Source organism: Rhinopithecus roxellana, chromosome 2 (genome assembly GCF_007565055.1).
Source record: "Rhinopithecus roxellana isolate Shanxi Qingling chromosome 2, ASM756505v1, whole genome shotgun sequence".
Classification (NCBI taxonomy): domain Eukaryota; kingdom Metazoa; phylum Chordata; class Mammalia; order Primates; family Cercopithecidae; genus Rhinopithecus; species Rhinopithecus roxellana.
The window spans coordinates 118,269,176-118,296,559 of record NC_044550.1 but is presented as its reverse complement, the minus strand read 5'-3'; the positions used below and the strand labels follow the sequence as shown (position 1 = coordinate 118,296,559).

At 37.1% G+C, this 27,384-nt stretch overlaps 1 protein-coding gene across 3 annotated transcripts in view; it reads right to left on the bottom strand.

Moving 5' to 3' along the window:
• Positions 1-27,384, bottom strand: part of GPM6A (glycoprotein M6A) — a 369,495-nt gene that overhangs the window by 63,858 nt on the left and 278,253 nt on the right. For 2 of the 3 annotated variants that reach the window (XM_010384077.1, XM_010384078.1), the window contains one exon: positions 4,215-4,407. The exons of the other annotated variant lie outside the window; for it this stretch is intronic. In XM_010384077.1, coding sequence (XP_010382379.1) covers positions 4,215-4,407 — 193 coding nt within the window. The remainder of the gene's footprint in view (positions 1-4,214; positions 4,408-27,384) is intronic. 3 annotated transcript variants of the gene reach the window in all.

Sequence of the window (27,384 nt, the reverse complement as noted above, 5' to 3'; positions counted from 1 at the left end):
AAGAGACAGAGAGATACTAAAAGTTATATAAATGACTATAAATCAGTTATATAAATGAGTAACAAAATCTTTGAGAAATTCTTTGAGAAATACATTATTCTGTCTCTCTGGAGTTCTCCACATCTCAAATGTAATAGGAAAACAAAGTTTAATGAGTGATATCAGCAAAGAGTTTAGGAGCTCGACTTCAGGCCAGCTCCCACTGTCAGGGGCTGATGGCATTTAGAATGATATGTCTACAATATGGATTACATAAGAATGAGAATTATTTGCAAACTCATTTATGGTCAGTATGGTTTGCATTATGGACAGGTGATTAGTGAAACAGAATAGTCACATGTCATTGTGTTTGCCATTGCCTTTCATGTCTTCTTCTGGACTTGGAAATATTGAGCATGTTGAGATGGGTATATGTATTTAAGAGAAGGAAGATAGTGGAGAGAGAAAAGAGAGGGAGAGAGAAATTTTGTGGTCCCTGAGTTAAAGAAGTGGGTAACTCCTCAAATCCTGAGGACTACAGATGGAAGATTCAGGGCTTGGGCAACTGGTTTTATCTTTAAGTTCACACATCCAGTAAACAAGCTTCTTTTCCAAGCATATAATATAGGAGTGATGAATTTAGTTGAACTAAGTATGAGAACTATGGAGAAAAGAAATAGACTATAAATTACTAAAATTAGGTAAGTTTTTTCTCCGCAATTATGCTCTTACACATTCTTTTCCAAACCTACCTTAGTTGATTTCCAAGGGAGATGTATGGCGCGCAAATGTATTGTTCAGCCTCTTCTACCTTCTGCTTGCTTATTTTACATCTTCTGTTTCCCCTGCACTTTTTCCATTCCTCTGATACCCCATAATGCAGCCCTGCATAGAGTAATATCTACCTCCTCGAAACCTTTATGTAATCTTTAAATTTATCACTTGGCACTAATCGTACTAAGAGGTTTACAGTACATATTTTCCCTCTGTGTTTTCATGAACTATTTGTTGGCAGGGAGAGAGTCTCAAATACTTTGTTAGCTCCACAGGGCCTGTATAAGGAATTTTAGTAATGTGAAATATGAAGAGAGAGAATTTTGACATTTACATGTAATCCAATCAAAATGGTATTTTTTCCATTCCAAACATGCATTATTGGTTTCATATTTAATATATAATATGACAGAGCAAAGGTAAAAGTATGAAATTAAGCATATAATCTCCAATCTTTCTTCTAAACTCCCCTCACCCCCCACATACACTGCCGTTAGAGCTTTAGTAGCTCTCTACAATATATGAAAGTTTGTTGTTTAAATATCAAATATCTTAACAGTAATTGCTGATAGATGTACACAAGCATCTCTTGCCATTCATTAGGCTTATGATTTCTTACAAACTTGTAATTCTATAGCTAAATTTAACAATTTGGATGTAGTTTATATAGAGAGAATCTGTAGATGTTAAGGACATCTGTGATGGCTTAAAATAATGCACAGTGAGAACATATTTTGTCCAGGGTAGGCTGAGATAAATCTAGAAAATGTCAGTTTTATCACATTAAAATATATCCATGCAATCATTTACTTAAGACTCTCTAAAAGCTAACCTGTAATAATCTAAAGTATTTTAATTATATTCTAAATGATGAATATGACTTATAATCTTTAAAGGGTTGATTCATGCTATTTGAATCTAAGCCATTGACAGCTATTAAATTTTGGTTTTATACATAGGTTTGTATTTAGTTTGATGAAAAATGATAAACTGTCTACTAATGCTTAAAGGATACAATTTAATGCATAATGTCAATTTTTCAGGACTAATTTGTAAAATAAATTTACTTTGGGAAATATAATATGCAACTTTCAACTTGCTACTAATTCTTCATTCCCATTTGTCAGTGACCTTGGTGAAGCTTTCACCTGATACTACAGAGTTACAGACTATATTTTTATAATAATTTCACTTCTTAATTTAGTAGCTAATCAATTCCATTCTTCTAATCCCCATGTATGTGTAGGGGGTGGGGGGCACTGGGTTTCCTCAATCTCAATTTCCTCATTTTATTTCTTATTTTCTTATCAGTCTTTCTCTAGGTTTTAAGTATCAACAGGTTTTAAATAAACAAATATTTCAGCTTTCCTTTTACTAAAAGTTTTGCTATGTACTCTGACCAGAGGTAAATGTCATCCACCCACCCCCTAAAACACAGCATTCTTGCTCTGTTACCTGATAGAAATGTAAAACTCTATTCTCTTTTTTTTTTAATTTTTATTTTTTGAGACAGAGTTTCACTCTGTTGTGAAGGCTGGAGCTGCCTTATGTGCTCAAGCGATTCTTGTGCCTCAGTCTCCCTAATCGCTGTGATTACAGGCATGTGCCACTATGCCCGGGTAATTTTTGCATTTTCAGTAGAGACAGGGTTTCACTGTGTTGCTCAGGCTGGTCTCGAACTCCTGGCCTCAAGTGATCTGCCTACCTCGGCCTCCCAAACTGCTGGGATTACAGGCGTTAGCCACCGTGCCCAGCCCACAACTCCATTCTCTTTTCATTTTCAGGGGAAATTAGTAACTTTAATAAATAAATAAATAATGTTATGGTATTTATAAAAAATACTTTGAAATATACTTTTATGGAAAAAATTTATGAAAATTACTTTGAAAAATACGTTGTTCAAGATAATCTGCCTGTACCTGATGGAATATAAGAAACTTAGCAATATGATACATTCCTGATATTGTAGTTGGAGAAAAGTTGTCTTCTACCTAAAAAGCTGTCTGGGTTGGCCAGGCGTGGTGGCTCACGCCTGTAATCCCAGCACTTTGGGAGGCCGAGGCGGGCGGATCACGAGGTCAGGAGATCGAGAACATCCTGGCTAACACGGTGAAACCCCGTCTCTACTAAAAAAAAATACAAAAAATTAGCCAGGCGCAGTGGCGGGCGCCTGTAGTCCCAGCTACTCGGGAGGCTGAGGCAGGAGAATGGCGTGAATCCGGGAGGCGGAGCTTGTAGTGAGCCGAGATCAGGCCACTGCACTACAGCCTGGGCGACAGAGCGAGACTCCGTCTAAAAAAAAGTTGTCTGGGTTGACCAAGTGTTTTTTCAGAGTAAGATCTTAGGTTATAATTACACCGGGTCAATAGGAATTGCCCTGCATATGTGAGAATTGTGATCAAGCTCTTTTAGATGGAATGATAAGATTAAAAAGCAAAGATACACTAACCATCCAGATACCCACTCAGATTTGTAAATCTAAAACCATCATATTAGTTAAAAAATGTATATACATTAAGAATGTCTGAGTTTATTTAGAATGACAAAATAAAGGAACATGAAGAACTTTACAAACACAGGTATCAAACAGCATGAAATAAACACAAGAAGTTATAACAAAAGCTGTAAGGGCCCAGGAGACAAGTTTATTATCAGCTGGGATTACAAACAAACTGTAATAAATTATTTTCTTTTCATGGGCATAAAAATCACTGAATAAATTATCTCAGTAACTTATTTATAAATAAATGTTTCTATAATTCAATCCCAAACCTTTGTTCCCTACATTCTCCAATAAGGAGCTGAAATTTCAACAGCAAACTTTAATTTTCAGACTGTTTAAGTTACTTTTCTAAAAGAGTTATTTTAACATAATCATAATATAGTGATCTTAGGAGTTTTACGTTCTATGAGAGAAAAGTATAATTGGTGTTTGAAAAAAATGTTGCTCGATTTCTTATGATTTACTCTTTTACAGAAGACAATAAGAACTTTGCACAATATTTACATCATTTCTGTGAGGCAGCAACAGTAAGATACCATACCCAGGGCTGAGTTTATTTCTTTTAAAGGTGGGAGCACCCATGGAGCTTTGGTGATTTTCCTAAAGTTAGTAGCAAGGGCCAGATTTGTACCTGGCATTATTCTAATAGAACAGCCTCTGTTCAAATTAGAAGAGCAAGAAAAGTGCCAGAATTCCACTTAATGGTAACCAAATTTTGAATACAACTTTACATTTAAAGCATTGGTTAAGCCCTGATTAAGTCGGCCTCTGTGCTATGTGCCTTCTATTGACTGTAAAGGTGACTATGAATCATGATTACCCTTCTGAATCATGTATGTCCTAAGAGTGTTGTTTCATATATATCATCACCTCATTTAACTGTAGGCCCCACTTATTTAACACACAGAAGTGTAAATATATACACTGAAAAATAACAAGAAATACTAGAGTGACTTACATGGTAAAAACATCCAGTGTGTCTCCAGCAGTTCTTGCCATCTCAAAGTAGGTTTGCAGAATGTTGACAGTTCCAGAAAGCGCTTCATGACCGCAGCCACAGAACAGGGCAACACCCGCATAGAGCAGGATGGTGGCAATCAGAGAAGCATAGGGAATGCCTCCCAGGCATTTGATACAGCATTCAAAACACCCTGTAAAAGATCACAAAGGGAGAAAGTCATATTTTTGTTGATCTAGTTTAAAATTTTGTTTTCAAACTTCAGCACTATGGGAAAGTATATTTGCACTGATAATACCAGGTCAAACATATAAATCAAGACCTAGAGTGTGTTGAAGGATACTAAGATCAAATTCCTTAATTATAAACCCATCCTCCACAAATAAGAGAATGTTTCCTATGACTGATGTCTTCCTCATCTACTGCAAAACCCAGAGAAGCCCTTCCTTCCCAACCCAGATTTTCTATAATAATTCATCTTCACCATACTTGAATGTGTAGCAATCCATTTTGAATTTATTGCTCTCAAATGTTACATGCTTATGTTTTCATTTCAATGGTATTTATTCTTTTGCACTCCGTGTATCTGTATTTTTCTTTTTTTGTAACAGATTTTTTTACTGATGTGTCATAGTTGTACATGTTTTGGGGATACATGAGATATTTTGATACATGTTTATAATGTATAATTATAAAATTGGGGTAATTGGGATATCCACCGCCTAAAATATTTATGTTTTCTTTGTATCAGGAACATTACGATTCTTCTCTTCTAGCTATTTTGAAATATACAATAGATTATTTTTAACTATAATTTCCTCACTGTGCTTTTGAATATTAGAATTTATTCTTTTTACATAAATGTGTTTTTGTACTCATTAACCAATTTTTCAGACAGTAAGTTGAAGCCTGTTAGTATATTGTGAAGTCAACTTAGTGAAGTGTTTTTTTCCTTTTTTGAGACAGAGTCTGGCTCTGTTGCCCAGGTTGGAGTGCAGAGGCACAATCTCAGCTCACTGCAATCTCTGCTTCCCAGGTTCAAGAGATTCTCCTGCCTCAGACTCTCAAGTAGCTAGAACTAAGGGCACGCACCTCCGTTTCTCACTAATTTTTTTTGTATTTTTAGTAGAGACAGGGTTTCACCATGTTGGTCAGGCTGGTCTTGAATTCCTGACCTCAAAACTTACTGAACTTTGACCAGCAAATATTAAAAGTGGCCGAGACTGGAAGAGACAATATCTGAATGCATGTTATGTAGTAAGGGAAATTACTTTTGACTCTTTTGACTTCAGTACTCCTATATGATATTTGAGTAGTGACTCATAATGACAACCTACTTCTTGGTATCATGCATGGTTTGAAAAAAATGAGAAAGACGCTGGCACAGCAAACGAGAACACATTGGACACACCGAAAACTGTGTGGTTTTTGCCAAATTTATTCTTTTGAGCTTATCATCTTTAAAAATGTGACAAGAGAATTTCTCTCATACGGTTCTCATGAGGATTAAATGAGTTAAATAAAAAAATAGTGCTTGACATAGAGTAACTACTCACTACATATTATCTGTCATTATTAGATGTAATTTATTATTTTTTGGGGGGTGAGAGTGGGGGATGGAGTCTCACTCTGTCACCCAGGCTGGACTGCAGTGGTGCGATCTCAGTTCACTGCAGCCTCCGCCTCCTGGGTTCAAGCGATTCTCTTGCCTCAGCCTCCCGAGTAGCTGGGACTACTGAAACGCATCACCAGCTAATTTTTGTATTTTTAGTAGAGACGGGGTTTCGCCATGTTGGCAAGGCTGGTCTCAAACCCCTGATCCACCCACCCCAGCCTCCCACATGCTGGGATTACAAGTGTAAGCCCCCGCACCCGGCCTAATTTAACTATTATTAATGTGAACTATTACTTTACTGTCATGTAGTTGTCAGAAATTCTTTGGCCATCGTCGTCACTTTTGCTTTTTAAAGTCTCATCACTTTTACTTATTAAAATACAGCTTTAACCATTTAAACTGAGACATCAGAAAACGATGGTAAATATTCAACATAAAGGTCACAATTTCCTAGGCTTTTTCTAGATATCTTCTAAGAAATTAACTAGAAATGCTTAAGTGTACATGTTTTGCAAGAGGAAATATTGATGAGGCATTATGCGACAGCCGCAACTGATAAAGGAGAATTTAGGTAAGAGGGCTGACAGGCTAAGGGTACTTGCAAGGATGACCTAGGTTCCACATGAACCCACCTCTAGCCACCCCACGCCTCAGATACACACACATATCCTCATGCCAAAGATTTCCTCCTTATGAAAATTCTTGATCAAATCTGTCTTTGTAATGCTGAAGCCCCTCAGATAATTAATGACTTTTCCTTTTTCTTCAGGAACAAATGACAAACAGGATTTAAAAATGGATTCTTATTGTGCTTAAGTCATAGGAAGATCCGTGAACACTTTATCTAGAAGGCATAGATGCATATAGCAACATATGAAGCATATGATAATTGCAAAGTTCCTGTGAGAACTAAGTTTATATTGAGAGATTGAGCTAGTCTGCTATTTTTAATGCTGCTCACTGAACTGGCCTTCTTGAGAATTCTAGTCCATCCCATCTGCCCCAGAGGAGGTTAAAAAAAGGAGTCTGAACACCTTCCCATTTCAGTAGCTGTTGTTTGTGCAGGCAAAATTGTTTCTTGAACATTCCTCTCCCAACACACATCACACACACCCACACACACATCCCCCACACGTGCACGCACGCGCGCGTGCACACACACACACACACACAATGTGGGGAAGTAGAAAAGGTTAGAACAGCTTGAAACTTCATGTAATAGGAAGAGATTTCACCAGCAGATGGCTAAAACCAATGTGTGTAGTATCTGAATGTCACTGAACACAGTTTTGGGTGGAGATTAACAGGGTGGCAGAAAAATCTTTGAACTATTTTGTCTCTTGTTGTTCCACAATTTCTACCTCACTGATTATTTAAAAATAATAATAAAAAACTTGGTGCCAGCCCAAAGTAGAGCTATCCCTATTTTTGGCAAGTATACCACATAGTCTCATGATTTCAAATCCTATTCATCTGTGATTTCTGTCTTTCGCTCTTCTCGAAGCATTTGATGTGGTTGTGGGATATTTCTACTATAGAAAATCAGAAGTATAAAAACCAGATAGATGAACATGTTTCACAAAACTGTTCAAAATAGAGTAAGTTCATATATAAAGAGTTCAAACACTGAATGCCTGGGTGGGAACTGCCTTTGCTGGATTCTAGAGCCGAAAGTTAATAACTGAGTAAAGACTAAATCAGAATCAGAATAGCTCAGGAGCAGATAAAGCGGTAAGCTCATGACTGACCACCAAAACCACATCTGGGGACTTCTGATTAATTTAAATATTAATTCAGGGTCGGTTTCAATTATTTCTCATTGTCTCCACTCTACTTTAAATGGACCAGTTCTAGCCTCCACACTATGCTCTGTAGCTGCAAGGGGGATACTGGAGTTGCTGCATCAGAGCATCAAGTATAACTTCAATTGAGTACTGGCTTTCAAATTTAGAAAGAAAAGCCCAGGATAAATTCTAAAACTGGGTCAACCCAAATTGACAAGCCTGAGATAACGTGCATTTCCAAATGAGTGTAAGGTCTCTTTACTCTATTTAAATGATACTATTTAAATTTCTCAGAATCATATTACCTTTATGGCAAATACAAATTCCTCTAAACTTGCACTACTGTGAAGTTAAGCTAGCATCTTTTAACTTAAGACTCCATGCTCCGTGAAACTTCTATTCAAAGGAAGAAATCTTAAGTATTTCATCATACACATATCGCGCTTGTAATGGGCTAGATCCTAACTATCCGCACTCTTCCACAGAGCCTGAGTTGCCTATCCGTTTTTAAAGAAGACTTTCAGAACTCCCATCTGGGGAAGCAGCGCATTATTTCAGTATTCTCTCCAGCTGCCAGGATCCCACGTAGTTGCTGGCAGGGGAGCTTCTTTCCACCCACAGAGAGGAACAGCCTTGGCTGAGCAGCAGAGTTGCCATAGCAACCCTGCCCCTGGGCCCCGGATAGGTTCTCAACAATCACCCTTTAAGGTTGCGGATCCTATGCCCCCAGTACCACTTTTTCACTGAAATGCAAATGAAAAAACACTCTATTAAATGAATATTCGTGAAGGCATAGTAAGTGGAGTGCTGGTGCTGGAGAAGATATTTTTTTCTTGAGAAACTCTCTAGTAAAATGATAAAGATTATTTTGAACAGGAAACATTTTCAATGCTAGATATTATAATATAAATAGGCCCATTAATTCTCAAACAGAACTGATGGCTCAAATAGGGAATACCGAATTTACATGTTCTAGTCACTACCTATATACACAAAGAGGTATTTCTCATATCCATTTTCTGGTTATACTTTCCAAAATGAAATAATACTGTGCCTTCAGCATTAACATGAAAACAAATATTAAAAGAATTATGAGATGTTTAACACACCCTCTGAAACATTAGCATTTGTCCAAAGATTAGTGAAGTTATAGATGGACTTGTACTAATACAACAATTTCAAAGAAAATAGAAGCTGTTAAGATATGTTATTTTTTAAAAAAGATACTTTTTAAAAAGACATTGATTAATTTATTTCCATTTAAACACTGTGAAGTCAAACACATGCCTTTGCTTTTGCTCACGCCACAAACTGCATCAAAACAAATAAAGGGAAAAGAACCTAAACCAATAAGAAAAAGACCAGGAGAGATAGACAACAAAGAAGAGAGGCCAACGCAATTGTGGATTCTGGAAAAGTGATTGACAGAGCAGAGGTTGAGAAGTGAGATTTACAATAGACTGACAATTGACTCATTGATAAATTTTTCCTAATATTATTTACCAGACAGCTGATTCCTTTTCTCCTGACCTATGTCATCTTTGTCATTATCAAGTGTCTAGAGAGGTATGGATCTGTTTGATGGCTGTCTATTCTGTCCTATTAGTCTATTTCTCCGTCCCTGTGTCAGAGGTGTTTGAACCAAAGCAACTCCATCTTGAATAAGGGCCGGGTAAAATAAGGCTGAGACCTGCTGGACTGCATATCCAGTGGGTTAGGCATTCTAACCCACAGGATGAGAGAGTAGGTCAGCGCAAAATACAGATCATAAAGACCTTGCTGATAAAACAGTGTGTAGTAAGAAAGCCTGCTAAAACCCACCAAAACCAAGATGGCAACAAGAGTGACCTCTGGTCATCCTCACAGGTCATTATATGCTAATTATAATGCATTAGCATGCTCTGAGGCATTCCCACCAGTGCTATGACAGTTTACAAATGCCATGGCAGTCATGAGGTTACCCTATATGGTCTAAAAAGGGGAGGAACGATCAGTTCCAAGAATTGCTCACCCCTTTCCCCAAAAACTCATGAATTATCCACCCCTTATTTAGCATATAATCAAGAAGTAACAGTAAGTATCCTTGATAAGGCAGCTCAAGCTTCTGCTCTGTCTATGGAGAGTAACCACTCTCTATCCCTTTACTTTCTTAATAAACTTCCTTTCACTTTACTCTATGGGCTCGCCCCGAATTTCTTCTTGCTCAAGATCCAAGAACTCTCTCTTGGGGTCTGGATGGGACCCCTTTCCAGTAACAGCTGGGCCAATACCACACTGCCTTATAGTATGTTTTGATTTGTGGAGGAAATTGCCTCAACCAATTCATTTTCTTCATGAAGGTCATGGCTAGTCATTGCCCTTTTACTTTACCAATCAATTTTAAAAACAGTTTGTCTGATTATACAAATTAACTCAATGGGATTCTGATTGGTCTTTTGCCATTTGTATAAATTATTTATGTAATTTAGATATTATTTTTTTACTCACAAACTTTAAAATTCTTTCATTGATTCTATGAATTATTTTGAGTTTGTGGATTATTTTAAATTTAGGTTGGTAATCATACCATCTGTGAAAATTTTGAGCTTTATTTCTTTCTTTTCAATATGTGTGCCTTTTAATTTATCTTTTTATTGTCTTATGCTATTGGATAAAATACAGAGAGGAAATTAAAAATAATGTGAAAAGGTATCTTTTGTGATCCTGATATTATAGATAATACTTATGCTTTTACCATTAAGTTTAATGCTTGCTGTTGTTTTATTGGTTAAATATGGTCTCTTGTTTTAAATTATATCACATGCTTCCCACCTGGTAAAGTAATTCTTTTTTCTTCTTTTTATCTGACGTTTCAATAAATTTTTCTAATGTAAGTTAAACATGCATTCACGAGAAAAAAAAAATAACAATGGCGCCACTGGGTTTTTAAAAATACATCGCTAAATTTGTCATGCTAACTTTGTTCAATACTTTTGCATTTATCAATTTATCCAATAGTTATTGAGCACTCACCAGGTGTCAGACACTATGCTAACTGCTGAGCCTTTAGAAGTAAACAAAATCAGTGAAAATCTCTGCTCTCATTGTAGAGGTGCGAGCAAGATTATAAACAAGATACTGAAGAAATATAGTTGAGATTGTGAAAAGTTCAAAGAAGGAACTCTAAACAAAGAGGTGGGACTAGGTAGTATTGGAATATCAGTTTCAACTTCGGAAAAAGAGGCTAGGGAAGGCATAACTGTGATGACATTTGTGAAAAGGTCTGGAGGAGGCAAAGGGACCATCCAAGAGGCTATCTGGGAGAAAGTTTCTTTTCTTTTTATTTTTTAATTTTAGTTTTTATTTTTATTTATTTATTTATTTTTTTGATATGGAGTTTTGCTCTTGTTGCCCAGGCTGGAGTGCAATGGTGTGATCTTGGCTCACTGCAGCCTCTGCCTCCTGGGTTCAAAAGATGCTCCTGCCTCAGCCTCCCTAGTAGCTAGGATTACAGATGCCCGCCACCACACCCAGCCAGTTTTTGTATTTTCAGTAGACATGGGGTTTCACTGTGTTGACCAGGCTGGTCTCCAACTCCTGAGAGAAGGTTTCAAACAGAGGGAAACTAAATGTCAATACCTTGAGGCAAGTGTGTGTCTAGAGTATCTGAGGAAAATTTAAGAGACCAGTGGTGGCAAGATAGATTGAGGTAGAGACAAAGGAACACAAGGAGAGGTTAGAATATAATAGGTGAAGTTATAGGGTCATCCATATGTTAATGAATGTCATTGACAACAAATTTTTGCTGTCTTGTTTTGTAATGAAGTTTATACCAGCCTCGTAAAGTGATCCCTTTTTCCAATGCCCTGGGAGAGTCTGCATAAAGTTGTAATTACCTGCACAGTAACTATTTGGTAGAACAACCAGTAAAACCATCCAGTCCACTTGTGTATTTTATGGGAAGAATTTAAACTGCTGATTTAATTTGCTGATGTTTATAGAGTGATTCAAGTATTCTATTTCTTCTTAAGTCTGTTTGCTAAATTCAATTTCTATAAGCATATGTAAACTTCATAAAAGATATAAATTTTCTCATTAAGTTGTATATAACATTTTAAATAATATTTTTAATGCATTCATCATCTGAACATATCCTTTGGTTTTCTCCAATGATTTTAATTCTTTCTTTTTTATTTCATTCCTTCTTTCCTTCCTCCCTCTTCTCCTCCCTCTCTCCTCCCTTTTGGTTTTTCTTTCCCTCCATCTGTCCCCTTTCTCTCTCTCTCTCTCTCTCTCTCTCTCTCTCTCTCTCTCTGTCTCCCTGTCTCTCTCTATGTGGGCCTCTCTCTCTCATTTTCCCTCTTTCTCTCTCTGTCTTTCTTTTCTTCCTTTCTCTCTTCTTAAAGAGCATCAGCCAGGACAACCTATGTTTTATACTTTATGTTTGCTATTAAAACAAACAGGCCTGGCACAGTGGCTCAAGACTGTAATCCCAGAACTTTGGGAGGCGGAGGCGAGTGGATCATGAAGTCAGGCATTTGGGAGCAGCTTGGCCAACATGGTGAAACCCCATCTCTACTAAAAATACAAAAATTAGCCAAGCATGGTGGTGCTCGCCTGTAATCCCAGCTACTCAGGAGGCTAAGGCAGGAGAATCACTTCAACCCGGGAGGTGGAAGTTGCAGTGAGCTGAGATCGTGCCACTGCACTCCAGCCTGGGTGACAGAGCGAGACTCCATCTCAAAAAAAAGTTAAAAAATAAAATAAAATAAAAATTCCAATGACTTTAAACATCACATTTTATTTTTCAGTAAGTCTACAATATTTTCTTCCCAGCTTCATAGTGGGGATCTCTTTCCATTATAGCCATTCAGAAACTCAGGTTGATAAAGGCAAATCGTCTTGAACACTGCTAGTCATGGTATCAGAATAAAAAAACACCAGGGAAATCTCACTTTGGCAATCAAGTATTCTAGGCTCTAGGTAGTACACGCCATTTCTAAGCCCATTGGGTAGAAAGAGTCACTTTCCTCCCTCTCAAATACAAAGACCAAAAAGTGCAATTCTGCTGTCTTTCCAGAAGACAGGGAGCTACAAAACTTAGCAAACAGCACTAATGACTATCATATTAAGTAAAGCTGAAGGTTTTCCAACATGATTATTCTTTTCAAATAAACTTTTTTTGGTATGATTACTTTGTTTCATTAATTTCTATTTTTAGATTAATTGTTTTCTTTATTTTTATTTTCTTGGGGTAAATTTTCCTATACATTTTCTAATTTTTTAGTGTGGAAAGATGGATGCTGAGCTCATTGGTCTTTGAACTTTTCTCTAATAAAAATATTTAACCCCATAAAGTTACCTTCTAATTCTGATTTGAGTGAATTCCACAAGTTCTGATACGCAAACTTTTCATTCTTGTTCAGTTTTAAGTATTCTCTAAAGTTTATTGAGATCTCTTTTTGACATATGCCATTTTTTTCTTGGATTATTTATTTTGGTTTTCAAATATGAAAGCTTTTTAAATTTTCTGTATGTTATCTGTTCGTATATTTACTGCATTATTGTTAGAGAATATGGTCTATAGGATGCCAATCCTCTGACATGTATAGTGACTTCCTTTAAATTAAATTCTAGATTTGAGTTTTTCAGTTTCTGAAAGCAGCAGAAATTTAGATCGCCAACTCACAGGAGAGCTGGCCTGTGGTACCAGATTCTCAGGAGACATAGTTTCCCCCTCAACTCACCCAAGGTATAAAAGATGTAAATTTTCCCTTTCTGCCTTACACACAACTTTTGTTATTATTATTGTTCTGTAATTTTTTGCTTTGTTTAATTTTGTTTTCCTGGCTTAGCCTTTCACGGAGTCCTTTAGAGTCCTGACCTTTATGCTGTGTGTTCTAACTTGACCTCCAGTCTCGGGCTGAACTCACCTCTGTTTCCTAACCTATATTACCAGGACACCCAATGTGAAGCCCAAGGAAACCAGGAATATGAAAATGACCCAGGACCTGCTGCTGCCTGCAGTGCTTTCTTGCTTAGTTCCCTGAACTTCTCCTTTATTTTTGGCCTCTGAGGGTTCTGCTTACTCTCTTGACAGTACATCAGTGTGTACATATATGTGCACATATATAAGTAATTATATTTTAATTGCACCTATATTTTAAATACACAAACGTATTTGTTTCAAAACTTCAATTGTTTGGGAACAAAAAAGATTTTCTTGCTATTTAGTCTACCATACTACTGATAACTCTTAATTAGAAAGAGACAACCACTAGGTATTTGAGGAATGTCTCCAACTTGGAAGACGGAAACCGAAAATAATAAGCAAATGAAATTCCAAGAAATAAGAGATAAAGCAGGCAGCTGAAGAGAGTTTTAAAAGGGCACACTGGCACACCAAATATATATATATATACATATGTATATATATACACATATGTGTATATTTATTTATTTATATACATATATATTTGTGTATATATAAATACATATATGTATATATTTATATATTTCTTTAGAATATTACAAAATATATTGCATTCTAAACAAAATGGATGTATTTCTTTCTAACTAAAATAAGAATATGAGGCAACCAAGTAAAAAGGGCTCCCCAGAGAATAGCTGGCTTGAGTATTGGGAGGACGGAGTTGGGCCTCGGAAGTTCTCGCCAGTTTGGGTCAGGGGTGGGGAGGCTGGCCTCTTCTGTCCCTCTGTGGTAACCAGGAGATTCACTTGGTAAAGTGGGGAGCCTTTTATCAGGACTCCATCTCACTTTGCTGAGTTATATTTTCTCTCTCCTTTTCTCTCAATGAATTCTACTCATCACCCTTATATGTGTCTGCTAGCCTAATCTTTCCTGGTCATGTGACAAGAACGGTGTTTTCCTACAATAAATAGATGCTTTAAATAGGCAACTGTAATAAAATTAAAAGCTATTATTAAATGGAAATATAGCGGAAGTTTACATTTTCATAGCTTAAAAACATACACACACACACAGACACACAAAGAAATCTATGACAAAGTAGAACAAACAGACAAAAGATGGAAACTGGCGAGAAAAGATAAGCAACTTAGAAGATCAGACAAGGAAGAACAACCACCACAATCCAATATAATGAGATTCATCAATAAAGCAGTGAAAATGAAGATTAGCAAATTACTGAATAATTGATATAAAACAGTTTCCTAGAGTTAAGGGCCTGAGTCTGTAGATTGGTAGGACTCACTGAGTTTGCTTCTGGGGCTGAATCCCTCCCTTTCTGTAGCTCTTACAGCCCCCACTACCTCCTGCTGCCCCACGGTCACACTATGGCAGAGACAGGAGGCCTGATGTTGGCTCGTGCCCCCAGAGTGCTCCAAATTAATAAAGGAGGAATAGAGCAATTGGGGTCATGGACGATAAGTGTCTTAGAAAAAGTCATCATCAGAGAAGGGGAACGAGAAGTGCTTTCAGCTAAATTCAAAGCAAATGCTTTTATTGAGGACTTTTTCTGAAAACTTGGAACAGTTCTAAGTTAGCCTTAAGACCTTTTTGTGTCTATGCAAATATTAGTGGAGTGAGGCCAACCTGACTTTCTCTTATCCTAACGTTGAGGGAAACATGTCCCTTGGGTAGAAATAAGAGAACAGTTAAATCAAGACCTGACTGTAGTAAGTTTATTTCACATGTTCACTCCTTTTTTCTACGCCCAGCTAGCAGTAGGGGTACAGAATCACTACATCAATATTCAGAGACTGTTTCTTGAGCACCTATTTCTTCTATACACTGTGTATACAGAAGTGATAAAAATATATATATATGGTCTCTACTCTGTTTGAGCCTATATAACAGTGAGAAATAAAATTAGGAAATTCTGGCACCTTTTAGAAAAATTCCAGAAAACATCCTATGAAAACATCCAGTATTGTGATATCCTTAGTGTCCAGTTGGTGTAGCCAGGATTGCAGTGTTCATCAGCATATCAGAATCAGTGGCCGTGGGCTTGGAGTTCAAAGTTATCCAAAGAATAGTAGACTAAAAAGCTTCTTGGCATAAAGTATGACACGCCATAAAGATGAGTAAGGATATTTCAAAACTGGGCTTCTGAGGAAGACTTTATACTGTGAAATGTTTAGCAAACACACTCTGTAATAGTTAACTCTTTAATGAATGACATGATAATCTCTATTTTTTTTTTTGATAAGGAATCTCCCTCTGTCACCCAGGCTATAGTGTAGCGGCACAATCTTGGCTCACTGCAACCTCCGCCTCCCGACTTCAAGCCACTCTCCTGCCTCAGCCTCCTGATTAGCTGGAACTACAGGTGTGCACCACAATATCTGGCTAATTTTTGTGTTTTTAGTAGAGACAGGGTTTCATCATATTGGTCAGGCTGGTCTTGAACTCCTGACCTCATGATATGCTCGCCTCGGCCTCCCAAAGTGCTGGGATTACAGGTGTGAGCCACCAAGCCCGGCCTGATAATCTCTATTTTTAAAGCCTTTTAGAATATAGCTCAAATAATCCTTAAATATTGTTAAATGTTTATTAACATCTTATTTAAATATGTCCTGGCCTAAACAGAGCATAGAGTCAAAGTAAATATTTGAAGCTTTAAGAACAAAAGAGCATTACCAAAAATAAACTCAAAGGACAGGTTTTCATCTTAAACATCGTAGTCATGGCTATAATACTCTGCTTAAACAAATCAGTTATAAATTTAAAAAGAAATGTCTTTAAACAAGAAAAAATCCACAGCATTCAAAGGCATTTTTGTATCCTGTAGTACACAATGGAGGAGGATTTTCACTACATTTTTTGCTGAATCTGATTATATTTGATAGTGGTTGTTGGTTTTCCTTGTCTGATCTTCTTTTTTTTTTTTTTTTTTGAGACGGAGTCTCGCTCTGTCGCCCGGGCTGGAGTGCAGTGGCCGGTTCTCAGCTCACTGCAAGCTCCGCCTCCCGGGTTTATGCCATTCTCCTGCCTCAGCCTCCGAGTAGCTGGGACTACAGGCGCCCGCCACCTCGCCCGGCTAGTTTTTGTTTTTTTTTTTTTTTTGTATTTTTTAGTAGAGACGGGGTTTCACCGTGTTAGCCAGGATGGTCTCGATCTCCTGACCTCGTGATCCGCCCGTCTCGGCCTCCCAAAGTGTTGGGATTACAGGCTTGAGCCACCGCGCCCGGTCCCTTGTCTGATCTTCTAAGTTGCTTACCTTTTCTCTCCAATTTTGACTTTTTTGTCTTTTTGTTCTACTTTGTCATAGTTTTTTTTTTTTTGTCTTTTAGTCCTTCTGTGAAAATTGAAACGTCTGCCATCATATTTCTAGTTAATAATATCTTTTAATTTTTTTGGTAGTTACTTATTTGTGGATGGGTATCAAAACCACCAGGGGTGCTGTCAAAAATAGAGATTTTTTGATCCCCTCTGTTGAGAATCTTGTGAGTTTTTATCAAGTTCTTCAGTTGATTCTGATGCTGCAAGATATGCAAGCCATGCAGTATTCTATAAAATCACATGAGATGCCCTGAATCCTCTAAAAGTATTTGATAAACTAGGATATGCATGTAATAAGAAGAGGTAAGAAGGAATTACTCTAAGAAATCTGGACAAATGCTTAAACAACATATACAGTTTATAGCTATTTATCTCAACAAGACAGACTTTTTTTTTTTTTTTTTTTTTTTAACAGTTCCAAGGCATCAGAAACAATATCAAGACTTCTTTGTTTGTTTTTATTTTTATATTTTAGCGACAGGGCTTCAGTCTGTGCCCAGGCTGGAGTGCAGTGGTGCAACATAGCTCACTGTAGCCTCGACCTCCAGGACTCAAGGGATTCTCCTGCCTCAGCTTCCCAAAGTGTTGGGATTACAGGGGAGAGCCACCATACCTGGTCACCAAGACTTTCAATGCATTGCCTGGTGTGATCTCCACAGTGCATATGAAATAACTGTAATCATAGTTAGGCAATTTCTCAAGTGGTTATTGACAGTAGATACTGCCAGAGTATGTGAAAGCCTATTTATGATGAATTTTTCAGAAGAATGATGACATTTTTATTTTTAAAATGCCATCATGAAAATGTTTATTAAGATTAATATTTAACATTCAGATAATTTTTTTTAGAAATATATTACTAATTACAGAACATTCTGTACTGGTCAACATGACTTAGCAAGAATGTTTTGATTAATTAAACTTGTTTCCCTAAGGCGGAGAAGTTAATTGCTTCTATTATGAGTAGAACCATACTCTTCTGACTGTGATAAATAAGCCCCTAGGGTGAGGGAACAGTCAGGTAGAGACATGTTTCTGATGTAGAAAAACAATCCCTGGAAGGAAAAAAAAAAACAAACAACAAAAAAAAAAACTAGAACTCCATATTCCATACACCTGTGGGGTTTTGATAGCATATACTCTGCTTGTTCAGATAATGTCTGGAAATCCACTTAAAACCCTCATTTTATCTTGTAATGAATGGACTGATGAACATAAATGCTCTTCCCCTAAATATTCACACGGTTTGATCTCTCACAGCCTTCAAACCTTTGCTCAAAATACTCATTCATTCATTTGTTCTTTCGTGTGTGTTTGTTGAGTTATCCATTGCTGCCTCACAAGCCATCCCCAAATGTACTAGCTTAAAGCAGAAATGTATTATAATTTCTCACATCTTATGGGTTTATTGGTGTCAGCTAGGCAGCTTTCACTTGGGATTGTTCATGCAGATGCAGCCCGAAAGTGAATAGGTCTGCGGTTATCTGAATGCTTGACTGGGCTGGATGTCCAGGATGGTTTCTTCCTTGCAAGTATGGCACCTTAGCTAGCATGCCTCAAACTGCTGAGAACTTGCATAATTCTGCCACATTTTATTATCAAAGTAGTCACAGGCAGCTCAGATTCAGCTGGGAGAGGGGATGGGAGGAAGAGTTGAAGACTGAATGGGAGTGGCGTAGAATCTGCAGCCATGTTTAGTCTGACACAAGCTGATCTATTGTAAAATTGAACTTTCCACCCAAATGATTGTTTTCTTTTCCCATAACACTTATCACGATCCAATGTGTTGTTTATCTTACTATTGACTTTATTATTATTATTATTGAATCTCTTTACCAAACTATGAAAGCTGTGAGGTCAAGAATTATTTTGTGACTGGGCACAGTGGCTCACACCTGTAATCCCAGTACTTTGAGAGGCCAAGGCAGTCAGATAACCTGAGGTCAGGAGTTTGAGACCAGCCTTACCAACATGGAAAAATCCCGTCTCTACTAAAAATGCAAAATTAGCCAGGTGTGGTGGCACATGCCTGTTATCACAGCTACGTGGGAGGCTGAGGCAGGAGAATCGCTGGAACCCAGGAGGCAGAGGTTGCGGTGAGCTGAGATCACACCACTGCAATCCAGCCTGGGAAACAAGAGCAAAATTCCATCAAAAGAAAAGAATTTGTATTTTGTTCATTTCTGCATGCCCATGCTCTAGCACAATATCTGACACATAGTAGGTGCTCAGTTAATATTTGTTGAATAAATAATCCGATTGAAAAACATGTCTCAACAACCAACTAAGACAGATCCAAAAGTGCTCATTAGCTTCAAACCCTCCCCCATGTCCAGCTTGCAGAGAAATACCAGAATCATGATAATTTTCTGCTTTGGCTCGAAGAATGAGAAATGTGGGCAATGAATGGTTAGCTGCAACACAATTTTGTGTTTTCCTCCTAAAACTCTTTTAAAAAGTGAGCCTATTTTTCTTTCTGAGTAACTCGTAAGGAGTGTTTTTGTAAGTGTGCTGGAGAGATAATTCAAAAGTCTTTCTGTATTATACTATAATCTTAAATTTGTAGAAGAAGAAATTGTTGTTGTGTACATCATACAACAGAATGCAACAAAGTCACTGGCAAGCTTGGACCTGTACTGAATGTATTCATCTGGAAACTTCTGTTTTGTTAATGACACAATGTTGAGGATTATCAGTATGACTCTCCACCAAACTCAAAATAAAAACACAAACTTCCACATCAAAAACAACAGAGAAAGAGTTATAGAAGACCCTGAGACCTTCAGAACTATTAAATTCCAAACAGGGAAAGCTGAAGACATTGCCAATAAATGTATAAAGAATTAGCCTCTTAAGGAAACTAATTCAGGAAAATAAGATAGCGTTTTTCTTAAAGGAATTTATAATCACAAGTTATTTACTAGTATTTAATAAAATTGTCTATTTTTTGAAAATAATTTCTTAGGTATTGCTCCAAAATAATGTGGTTACTGAGATATGTGTTTCATGGAAACAGATTTGTCTATATTTTATCTTATCTCACACAACATCAATTCAGCAGCTGAAGGAATTATTTCAAAGTATGACCTGGAGTATGTCAGCCTCCTGCTTAAGATCTTTCCTCAATTTTCCTTTATATTAACTTACCATTATATTTTCCACACATTCCTTCTACACTAGGATACTGTTTGTGATCTTGCCAGCATCATTCCCATTGCGGCCCACTTGACTCACTGCGCACCAGCTACATTGGCCACCTTTCAACTCCTTGCAAACCAGCCTTTATGCTCTTCCTGTTTCCTCTGCCTTGATGATCTGATGCTCTTCCCATGCTAGGCTCCTTCCTGCTTACAGCTTAAATGTCTCTTCCTTAGAGAGAATCCCTTTACTGTCCATAAAAGAGAACACTATTTATTTTCAATATTTAACAATGACTAGTGAAAATCTGCTATTCATTGGTAGTCATGTAGAATTCTCTTAATCATAACATCCGTTCAATTCCATGACTTAATCATAGAAGCTTACTTTTTAATTATGCATTTTTCTGCCTAATCACATCACTCACAGTGATGAGAGTTCACAGACTGCCAAAATGTTTGCTGCAGTTGGAATTTTATAACATAGTATGGTAGCACCAGCATAAAATGCTCTTTCCACATACAGACATAGACATGAGTAATAAAATAGAAACAGTCATTACTTAAGACTGATTCTTAGATAGACAACTTTTTAAAGACAGTTAAAGAAGAGAGAATCAGTTGATAAGATTGGTCCTCTAGGAAAAAAATGGAATGTGCTTCATTAGATAAAATTATCTCAAACTTATGAGAAAAACACAATTGAGACTTCATGTTTTGTTCTTGGTCAATGTGATAAAGAATGTATTATAATTTTTCTAATGTCTTGTGGATATCATGGGAAAGCTGTTATAATTGCCAAGAATTTTCAGCATAAATAAGGCATTTTGTGTTGCTAAACAAGTACTATGTGTTATTTAGTGAAGCAATATGGCATATGAAGTTATTTTTTAACTTTAAACAGCATATAAAATTTTGTAAAATTGCACCAATTAACTATAGCAGTTTGAATTCCAGAACAGGTATACTGTTCCGGTGCCATAAATGCTTCCTCATGACCAGAGCAATTTTCAGATGCTTTCATTATTATGGTTATTGAGAAATGTTCTTAAAACAAAAATAACAACTGCAAAAATGGCAATAGCTTATGTTACACCAGATATTCTGTAGATTTGTTTTTATAAAATTAGTGTTTATATGTATCTTTGCTTTTTATAATTAAATGAATTCATCTGGCTTTTAAAGAGAACAGAATCCCTTATACACAAATTAACTCATCAAAAAACACTTTCTTTTATATTTTACTATATTGTTACTTTAAAAACAATGAAAGAACAAACAAAACTTTATAAAGTAATATAGAAAAAGAAATCTTTACATTAGGCTGGGTGTGGTGGCTCACGTCTGTCATCCCAGCACTTTGGGAGATTGAGGTGGGAGGATCACTTGAGGTCAGGAGTTGGAAACAAGCCTGGCCAACATGGGGAAGCCCCATCTCTACTAAAAATACAAAAAATAGCTGGGTGTGATGGTGGGCACCTGTAGTCTCAGCTACTTAGGAGGCAGAGGTAGGAGAACTGCTCGAGCCCCGGAGGTGGAGGTTGCAGGGGAGCTGAGATGGAGTCACTGCACTCCAGCTTGGGCGACAGAGTGAGACTGTCAAAAACAAACAAACATAAACAAACAAACAAGCAAAAAAACAAGACTGAAAATATTTACATTATTACAATTAAATTGGTGAATGCTTAAACCATATGACACACACACATAAACCAGGAATGTATGAAACAGGTTTGTTCAAAGCTACAGTATAAAAAGGCAAAGATGGGATCATCTACCAGCACACTCTACTACATGATTAAATACAAATCATTTTAACAGAATTGGAGCATACTTAAAATACACTTGAGAAATTTGAAGGCATTCTTAAAAATAAAAATATAACTTTAACACCAAGTGACTAAAATAACTATAAAATAAATACTGATTATGAATTCAAGTTGTAAAAGAAAGTTTCTTTAATTTAGTTCATAGAAATTCACCAAGACATTTGCAGATACAACCATCTTACCGAAAACATAATGATAGATTTTTAATGCAATCTGGCTTTTTAGAATTTTTATATTTATTCCAAGCTTTAAAAAATCATTTCTTTTAAGAAGCACATATTTTTAAAATTCTCTCTCATAGTTACTACAACATACCAAAATTGGGTATAACACAACTTTTTTTTTTTTTTTTTTTTTTTTGACAGTCTCGCTCTGTCACCAGGCTGGAGTGCAGTGGCACAATCTCGGCTCACTGCAACCTCTGTCTCCCAGGTTCAAGTGATTCTCTTGCCTCAGACTCCAGAATAGCTGGGACTACAGGCACCCGTCACCATGCCAGGCTAATTTTTTGTACTTTTAGTAGAGAAGGCGTTTCACCATGTTGGCCATGATGTTCCAGATCTCTTGACCTTGTATAACAAAAAATTTTAAGCCATATTCTCAAATATTTCCTACATCAAAATGTTATTTCAAAATATGTATGGACAAGAGAACAAAACAAATTGTCTCCTGATAATCACAGTAAGCCATTTTGTATCATAAACATTAGCAGAATGTTCAAAATGGATATGTAACAATTAATTTGTTACAATGTCAGAAACAAATTGTTACCATTTGTTAAGCGGAAAACTCTCTCTGGAGTCCTGAAGTGCTGTCGAGAGAGCTTAAATTGTGTCAGGTACATTTGGAAAAAGAGAGGCAAATGGCAGTACTTCAAAGTAGATATGTCACTTCTGCAATCAGTATCTTTTCTCAGGCATCAGAGACTTTAAAAAGCTAAAATATATTTTTTAAATCAAAAGAATATTTTCATTCTCTCTCCCTCTCTCTCTTTCATTAAAGGAGCTATTGGCATATGCTTGGCTCCCTAAAGGCCAGGGAAATATTAGTTCAAAGTCCCTCATAAATCTTTTTAAATGTTATAGAAGAAACGTCGATTTTATTTGAGCCAAGCATAAGCCTGTCATTTTGCTGCTTCTATTACAACTGCCTGAGCACCCTGATAACAAAATACGGATGCACTGTTTTTTCTTACAGCAAATTCAGTCTTGACTAATTCATCCCATCACCTAAATACTTAATGTCCTTTGCTTCTTTTGATCATATTTCATATGACTTTTAGACAGTAGGGGCTGAAAATAAAGGTCTAGAGAGAGGTTAAAAGAACTCCAAAGCGGCCTATGAACGTATGATAACTGAATATGCCTTTTAGCTGTTTTTGTATTCTGCTCACCACAGGACACATCCTTGAGAGGGCTCAGGCCACATATGAAAACCTGCACTTCACATAAATCTTTTTATTTCATGTTACTAATCCCCGGAATTTTATGAATACACACAAAGCTCATTTTCAGTTCCTATCAGTCACCTCTGGTGACTGTGAAGTGAAAGTAAGAATACTGCAAAGTAGAAGAATGTCCATGGAATATCTGAAAAGGCAGAAATGCTAAAGAAAACATTAGATCTTTATTATTTCTAGAATATGCTCTACACTGAAGTATAGCACTCCTGTATTGTGGTCCAGATGAGATTAATAACTAGTTCCCAAGACCAAGGAATATGTTTCATGTAGCTTTATACATCCTGCATTTCATGCAGAGTTTGGCTCACGGACACAGCACTGAATAACCCCAATGACTTATCTTCTACCTCTATTTTCTGGTGTGTTTTTGTTCCTTTTGTACAAGAAGGATAAGTCAAGTTTACCCACTAAAATGTCTACCCTTCAGTTTCAACATGATGTCCAGTCAAATTACATTGGAAAAATATGTACTGAATTCACAGCAAGAGAACCAAAAGATGGATCTTGAACTGAAGACATCTTAGAAATGTATTTCACAATGTAAAGAAAGATAGTCATTTCTGCATTTGGTTGTAACTGTTCACTGCTGAGGTGTGATGAAAAGACTATAGAGAAAGTAATATCAGAACTATGCTGTTTCTGTTTCGTGGGTATTTTTCCAACAACTAGTAGTTACTTTAGCTTTTCTAGTATATATATATATGTGTGTGTGTGTGTGTGTGTGTATATATATATATTCTATTTTTAAAAAAGCAAGATCTAGGACAGGCACAGTGGCTCATGCCTGTAATCCCAGCAGTCTGGGAGGCTGAAGTGGTTGGATCACCTAAGGTCAGGAGTTCGAGACCAGCCTGGCCAACGTGGTGAAACCCTGTCTTTAATAAAAGTATAAAAATTAGCCAAGTGTGGTGGTGCATGCCTATAGTCCCAGCTATTTGGGAGACTGAGGAGGGAGAATCGCTTGAACCCAGGAGGCGGGGGTTGCAGTGAGACAAGATAGCACCACTGCGCTCCAGTCTGGGTGAAAGAGTGAGACTCCGTCTCAAAAAAAAAAAAAAAAAAAAAAGCAAGATCTAATTTAACAACTTCATTAAGAGATGGTAAGGGACAAAGGACTGGTTTTATTATTGTTATAGCTGCTGTACAAACTTAATAGTTTAATGTTTTCCTCAAACCACTGGAAAGCCAAGGGAAATAATTCTTAAAGACACTTCTTACTAAATAAATAACATTATTTGGAATTAAGATGTGGAAGACAATAAATATCCTGTATTCTCAATGAAAAACTGTTGACACTTCATTAGTTTCAATAGGTAGAAAATAGGTATTCACAAGGTATATATATTTGATGGTGGACAAATTTAGATAATTGAAAAGATTATTTTTACGCAACATCTGATCATATTCATATTAAGACTGAACTTGGAACTGAACGTAATTGGAGTGAAAGACATTCACAGTGTTTTTAACTAATGACAGAGAAAAATGTATTCCAGCGGTCTAATAACTTTTACTATTTTACTTTTGTTCTCAAGTGTGACCAAGTTACATGCAATAATTTATAAAATTATATTATGCGCCAGGTGCAATGTCTCATGACCATAATTCCAGAACTTTGGGAGGCTGAGGCTGGAGAATTGCTTGAGGCCAGGAGTTTGAGACCAGTCTGGGCAATAAAATAAGACTCCACTTTTACAAAAAGTACAACAATTAGCCTAGTGCGGGGGTGTGCATTTGTAGTCCCAGCTACTTAGGAAGTTGAGGCAGGAGGATCCCTAGAGCCTGGTATATTTTAAAGACTGCATGAGCTGTGATCACACCACTGCACTCCAGCCTGGGTGATTAGAGAGTGGAAATCACCTAGTGATCCTCAAACAGACCACCTAAAGACAAAAACTCCTAATCTGAGGAATTTAGAAGGGAACGAAGACCCCCTGGTCTCATCTGGTTCCAGGCCTCTTTCAACTTTTATAGGTAACTAAAATTTCTATGCATCTCCGGAGTGCCATGCCAAAACTCATTTCATGCCAAAACTCATTTTACAACCTTAAGCTCCTGCCTTAAGGTCCATAAATACCCCTAAAGAAAATCCACAATGGATCGCAGCTGCACCCTTTTGCAGCTTTCTTCCTTTCTAATAAACTTTCCTTTTTAACACCTATACTCATGTCCATAAATTACTTTTACCAACCTGTGAGTGGACCTTTTTCCCGTGCGAGGGCTCTGACACCTCACCCAGCAGGTGACAGAGTGAGACCCTGTCTCAAAAAACATTATATTGTGCATGATGTACAATATGTATAATTTTCTCTTTACTGTTAAAACCAGCAATATGTTTAAAAATCCTTTCTTTAACCAGCCATGGTGGCTCATACCTGTAATCCCAGCACTTTGGGAGGCTAAGGCAGGTGAATTGCTTGAGCCCAGGAGTTCGAGGCCAGTCTGGCCAACATGGAAAAACTGTCTTTACAAAGAGAAAAAAAAAAAAAAATGAGCTGGGCATGGTGATGCACACCAATAATCCCAGCAACTCAGGAAGCTCAAGTGGAAGGATTACTTGAGCCTGGGAGGTGGAGGCTGCAGTGAGCCATGATTGTGCCACTGCACTCCATCCTGGGTGACAGAGACCCTGTCTAAAATATGGAGACAAAAGGTTTATGGTAGCTCCAATGGTTCGCTCTCATGATGAGATTCTAAATATGGCCTACTCTTACTGCTGTTTAGTTACAAAAAGCTGATATATTTTTCTAAGATTGTTCTTCTTTCACTTGACAAGTCACAAGACCTAGGGTAATTCATAATTATGACTGAATGAGCAAAATCCAGAACACGAATGTGACAGAAGCAACCTTGACCATCTGAGGACTAGGAAGCAAATGTCCCTGAGGGACTTGGATTCCATTTATCTTTGGTCCCAGAAAAAAGTTACATAAAAGTGAAAATCATTGTGCATTAGGGTTTTCTCCCTATTTTCTCAGCATTATCCTGACTCCCATTTCAACCATTGATTTGGTTTTCAAATTCCTTAGAGGATACCAGTTTGAAAATTCAGCAGAAGCCGTAGTGCTAAAAGGCAGGCAAAAGGGTATTTCTGAGGGAGTTTGGCTGGAATACTACATTTTCACCAAAAAGTTGCAGATATTGAACTTATAAACTTACTGTGTTTTAGTTCTTTATTACCTAAATTAAGAAACAATATGGAATGGAATGTTCATCTTATAGCCTGGTTGCATTTGAAAATTTAGAGTAATAAGAGAAGGAGCTGGTCTTATCATTTATAAAGACATATTAAGTTATACTAAATATTGAGTCTTTTACTGGACAAATAATAGATAAACTAATAGAACATTATCATCCATTGATACATTAACCCCATAACTTTTGGGACTCTCATATTTAAAAAATCTTATTTAAAATGTATAATATATTATACATGTCATTTGTTAATGTTATCTGTTGTTGATTACAATTAAAAATAGACCTATCATATGATTCAGCAATCCCACTACTGGGTATTTACCCAAAGGAAAGGAAATCAGTATACCTACGAGATTCCTTCAGTTCCATGTTCATTACAGCATTATTCACAACAGCCAAGATATAGGATTAATCATCAAAGGATGAACAGATAAGAAGGATATGGTGTACATACACAATGGAATAGCATTCAGCCTTAAAAAGGAAGGAAATCCTGTCATTTACAGCAACAGGGATGGACCTCAAGGCCATTATGTTAAGGGAAATAAGCCAGGTGCAGAAAGACAAGTATCACATGCTCTCACTCATATGTGGAATGTAAAAAAGTTTGAACTCGGCCAGGCATGGTGGCCCATGCCTGTAATCCCAGCACTTTGGGAGGCCAAGGCGGGCAGATCACCTGACGTCAGGAGTTCAAAACCAGCCTGGCCAACATGGTGAAATCCCGTCTCTACAAAACCACAAAAATTAGCCGGGCATGATGGTGAGTGCCTGTAATCCCAGCTACTCGGGAGGCTGAGGTGGAGGATATCACTTGAACTCAGGAGGCAGAGGTTGCAGTGAGCCGAGACTGTGCCATTGCACTCCAGCCTGGGGGACAGAGTGAGATTCCATCTCAAAA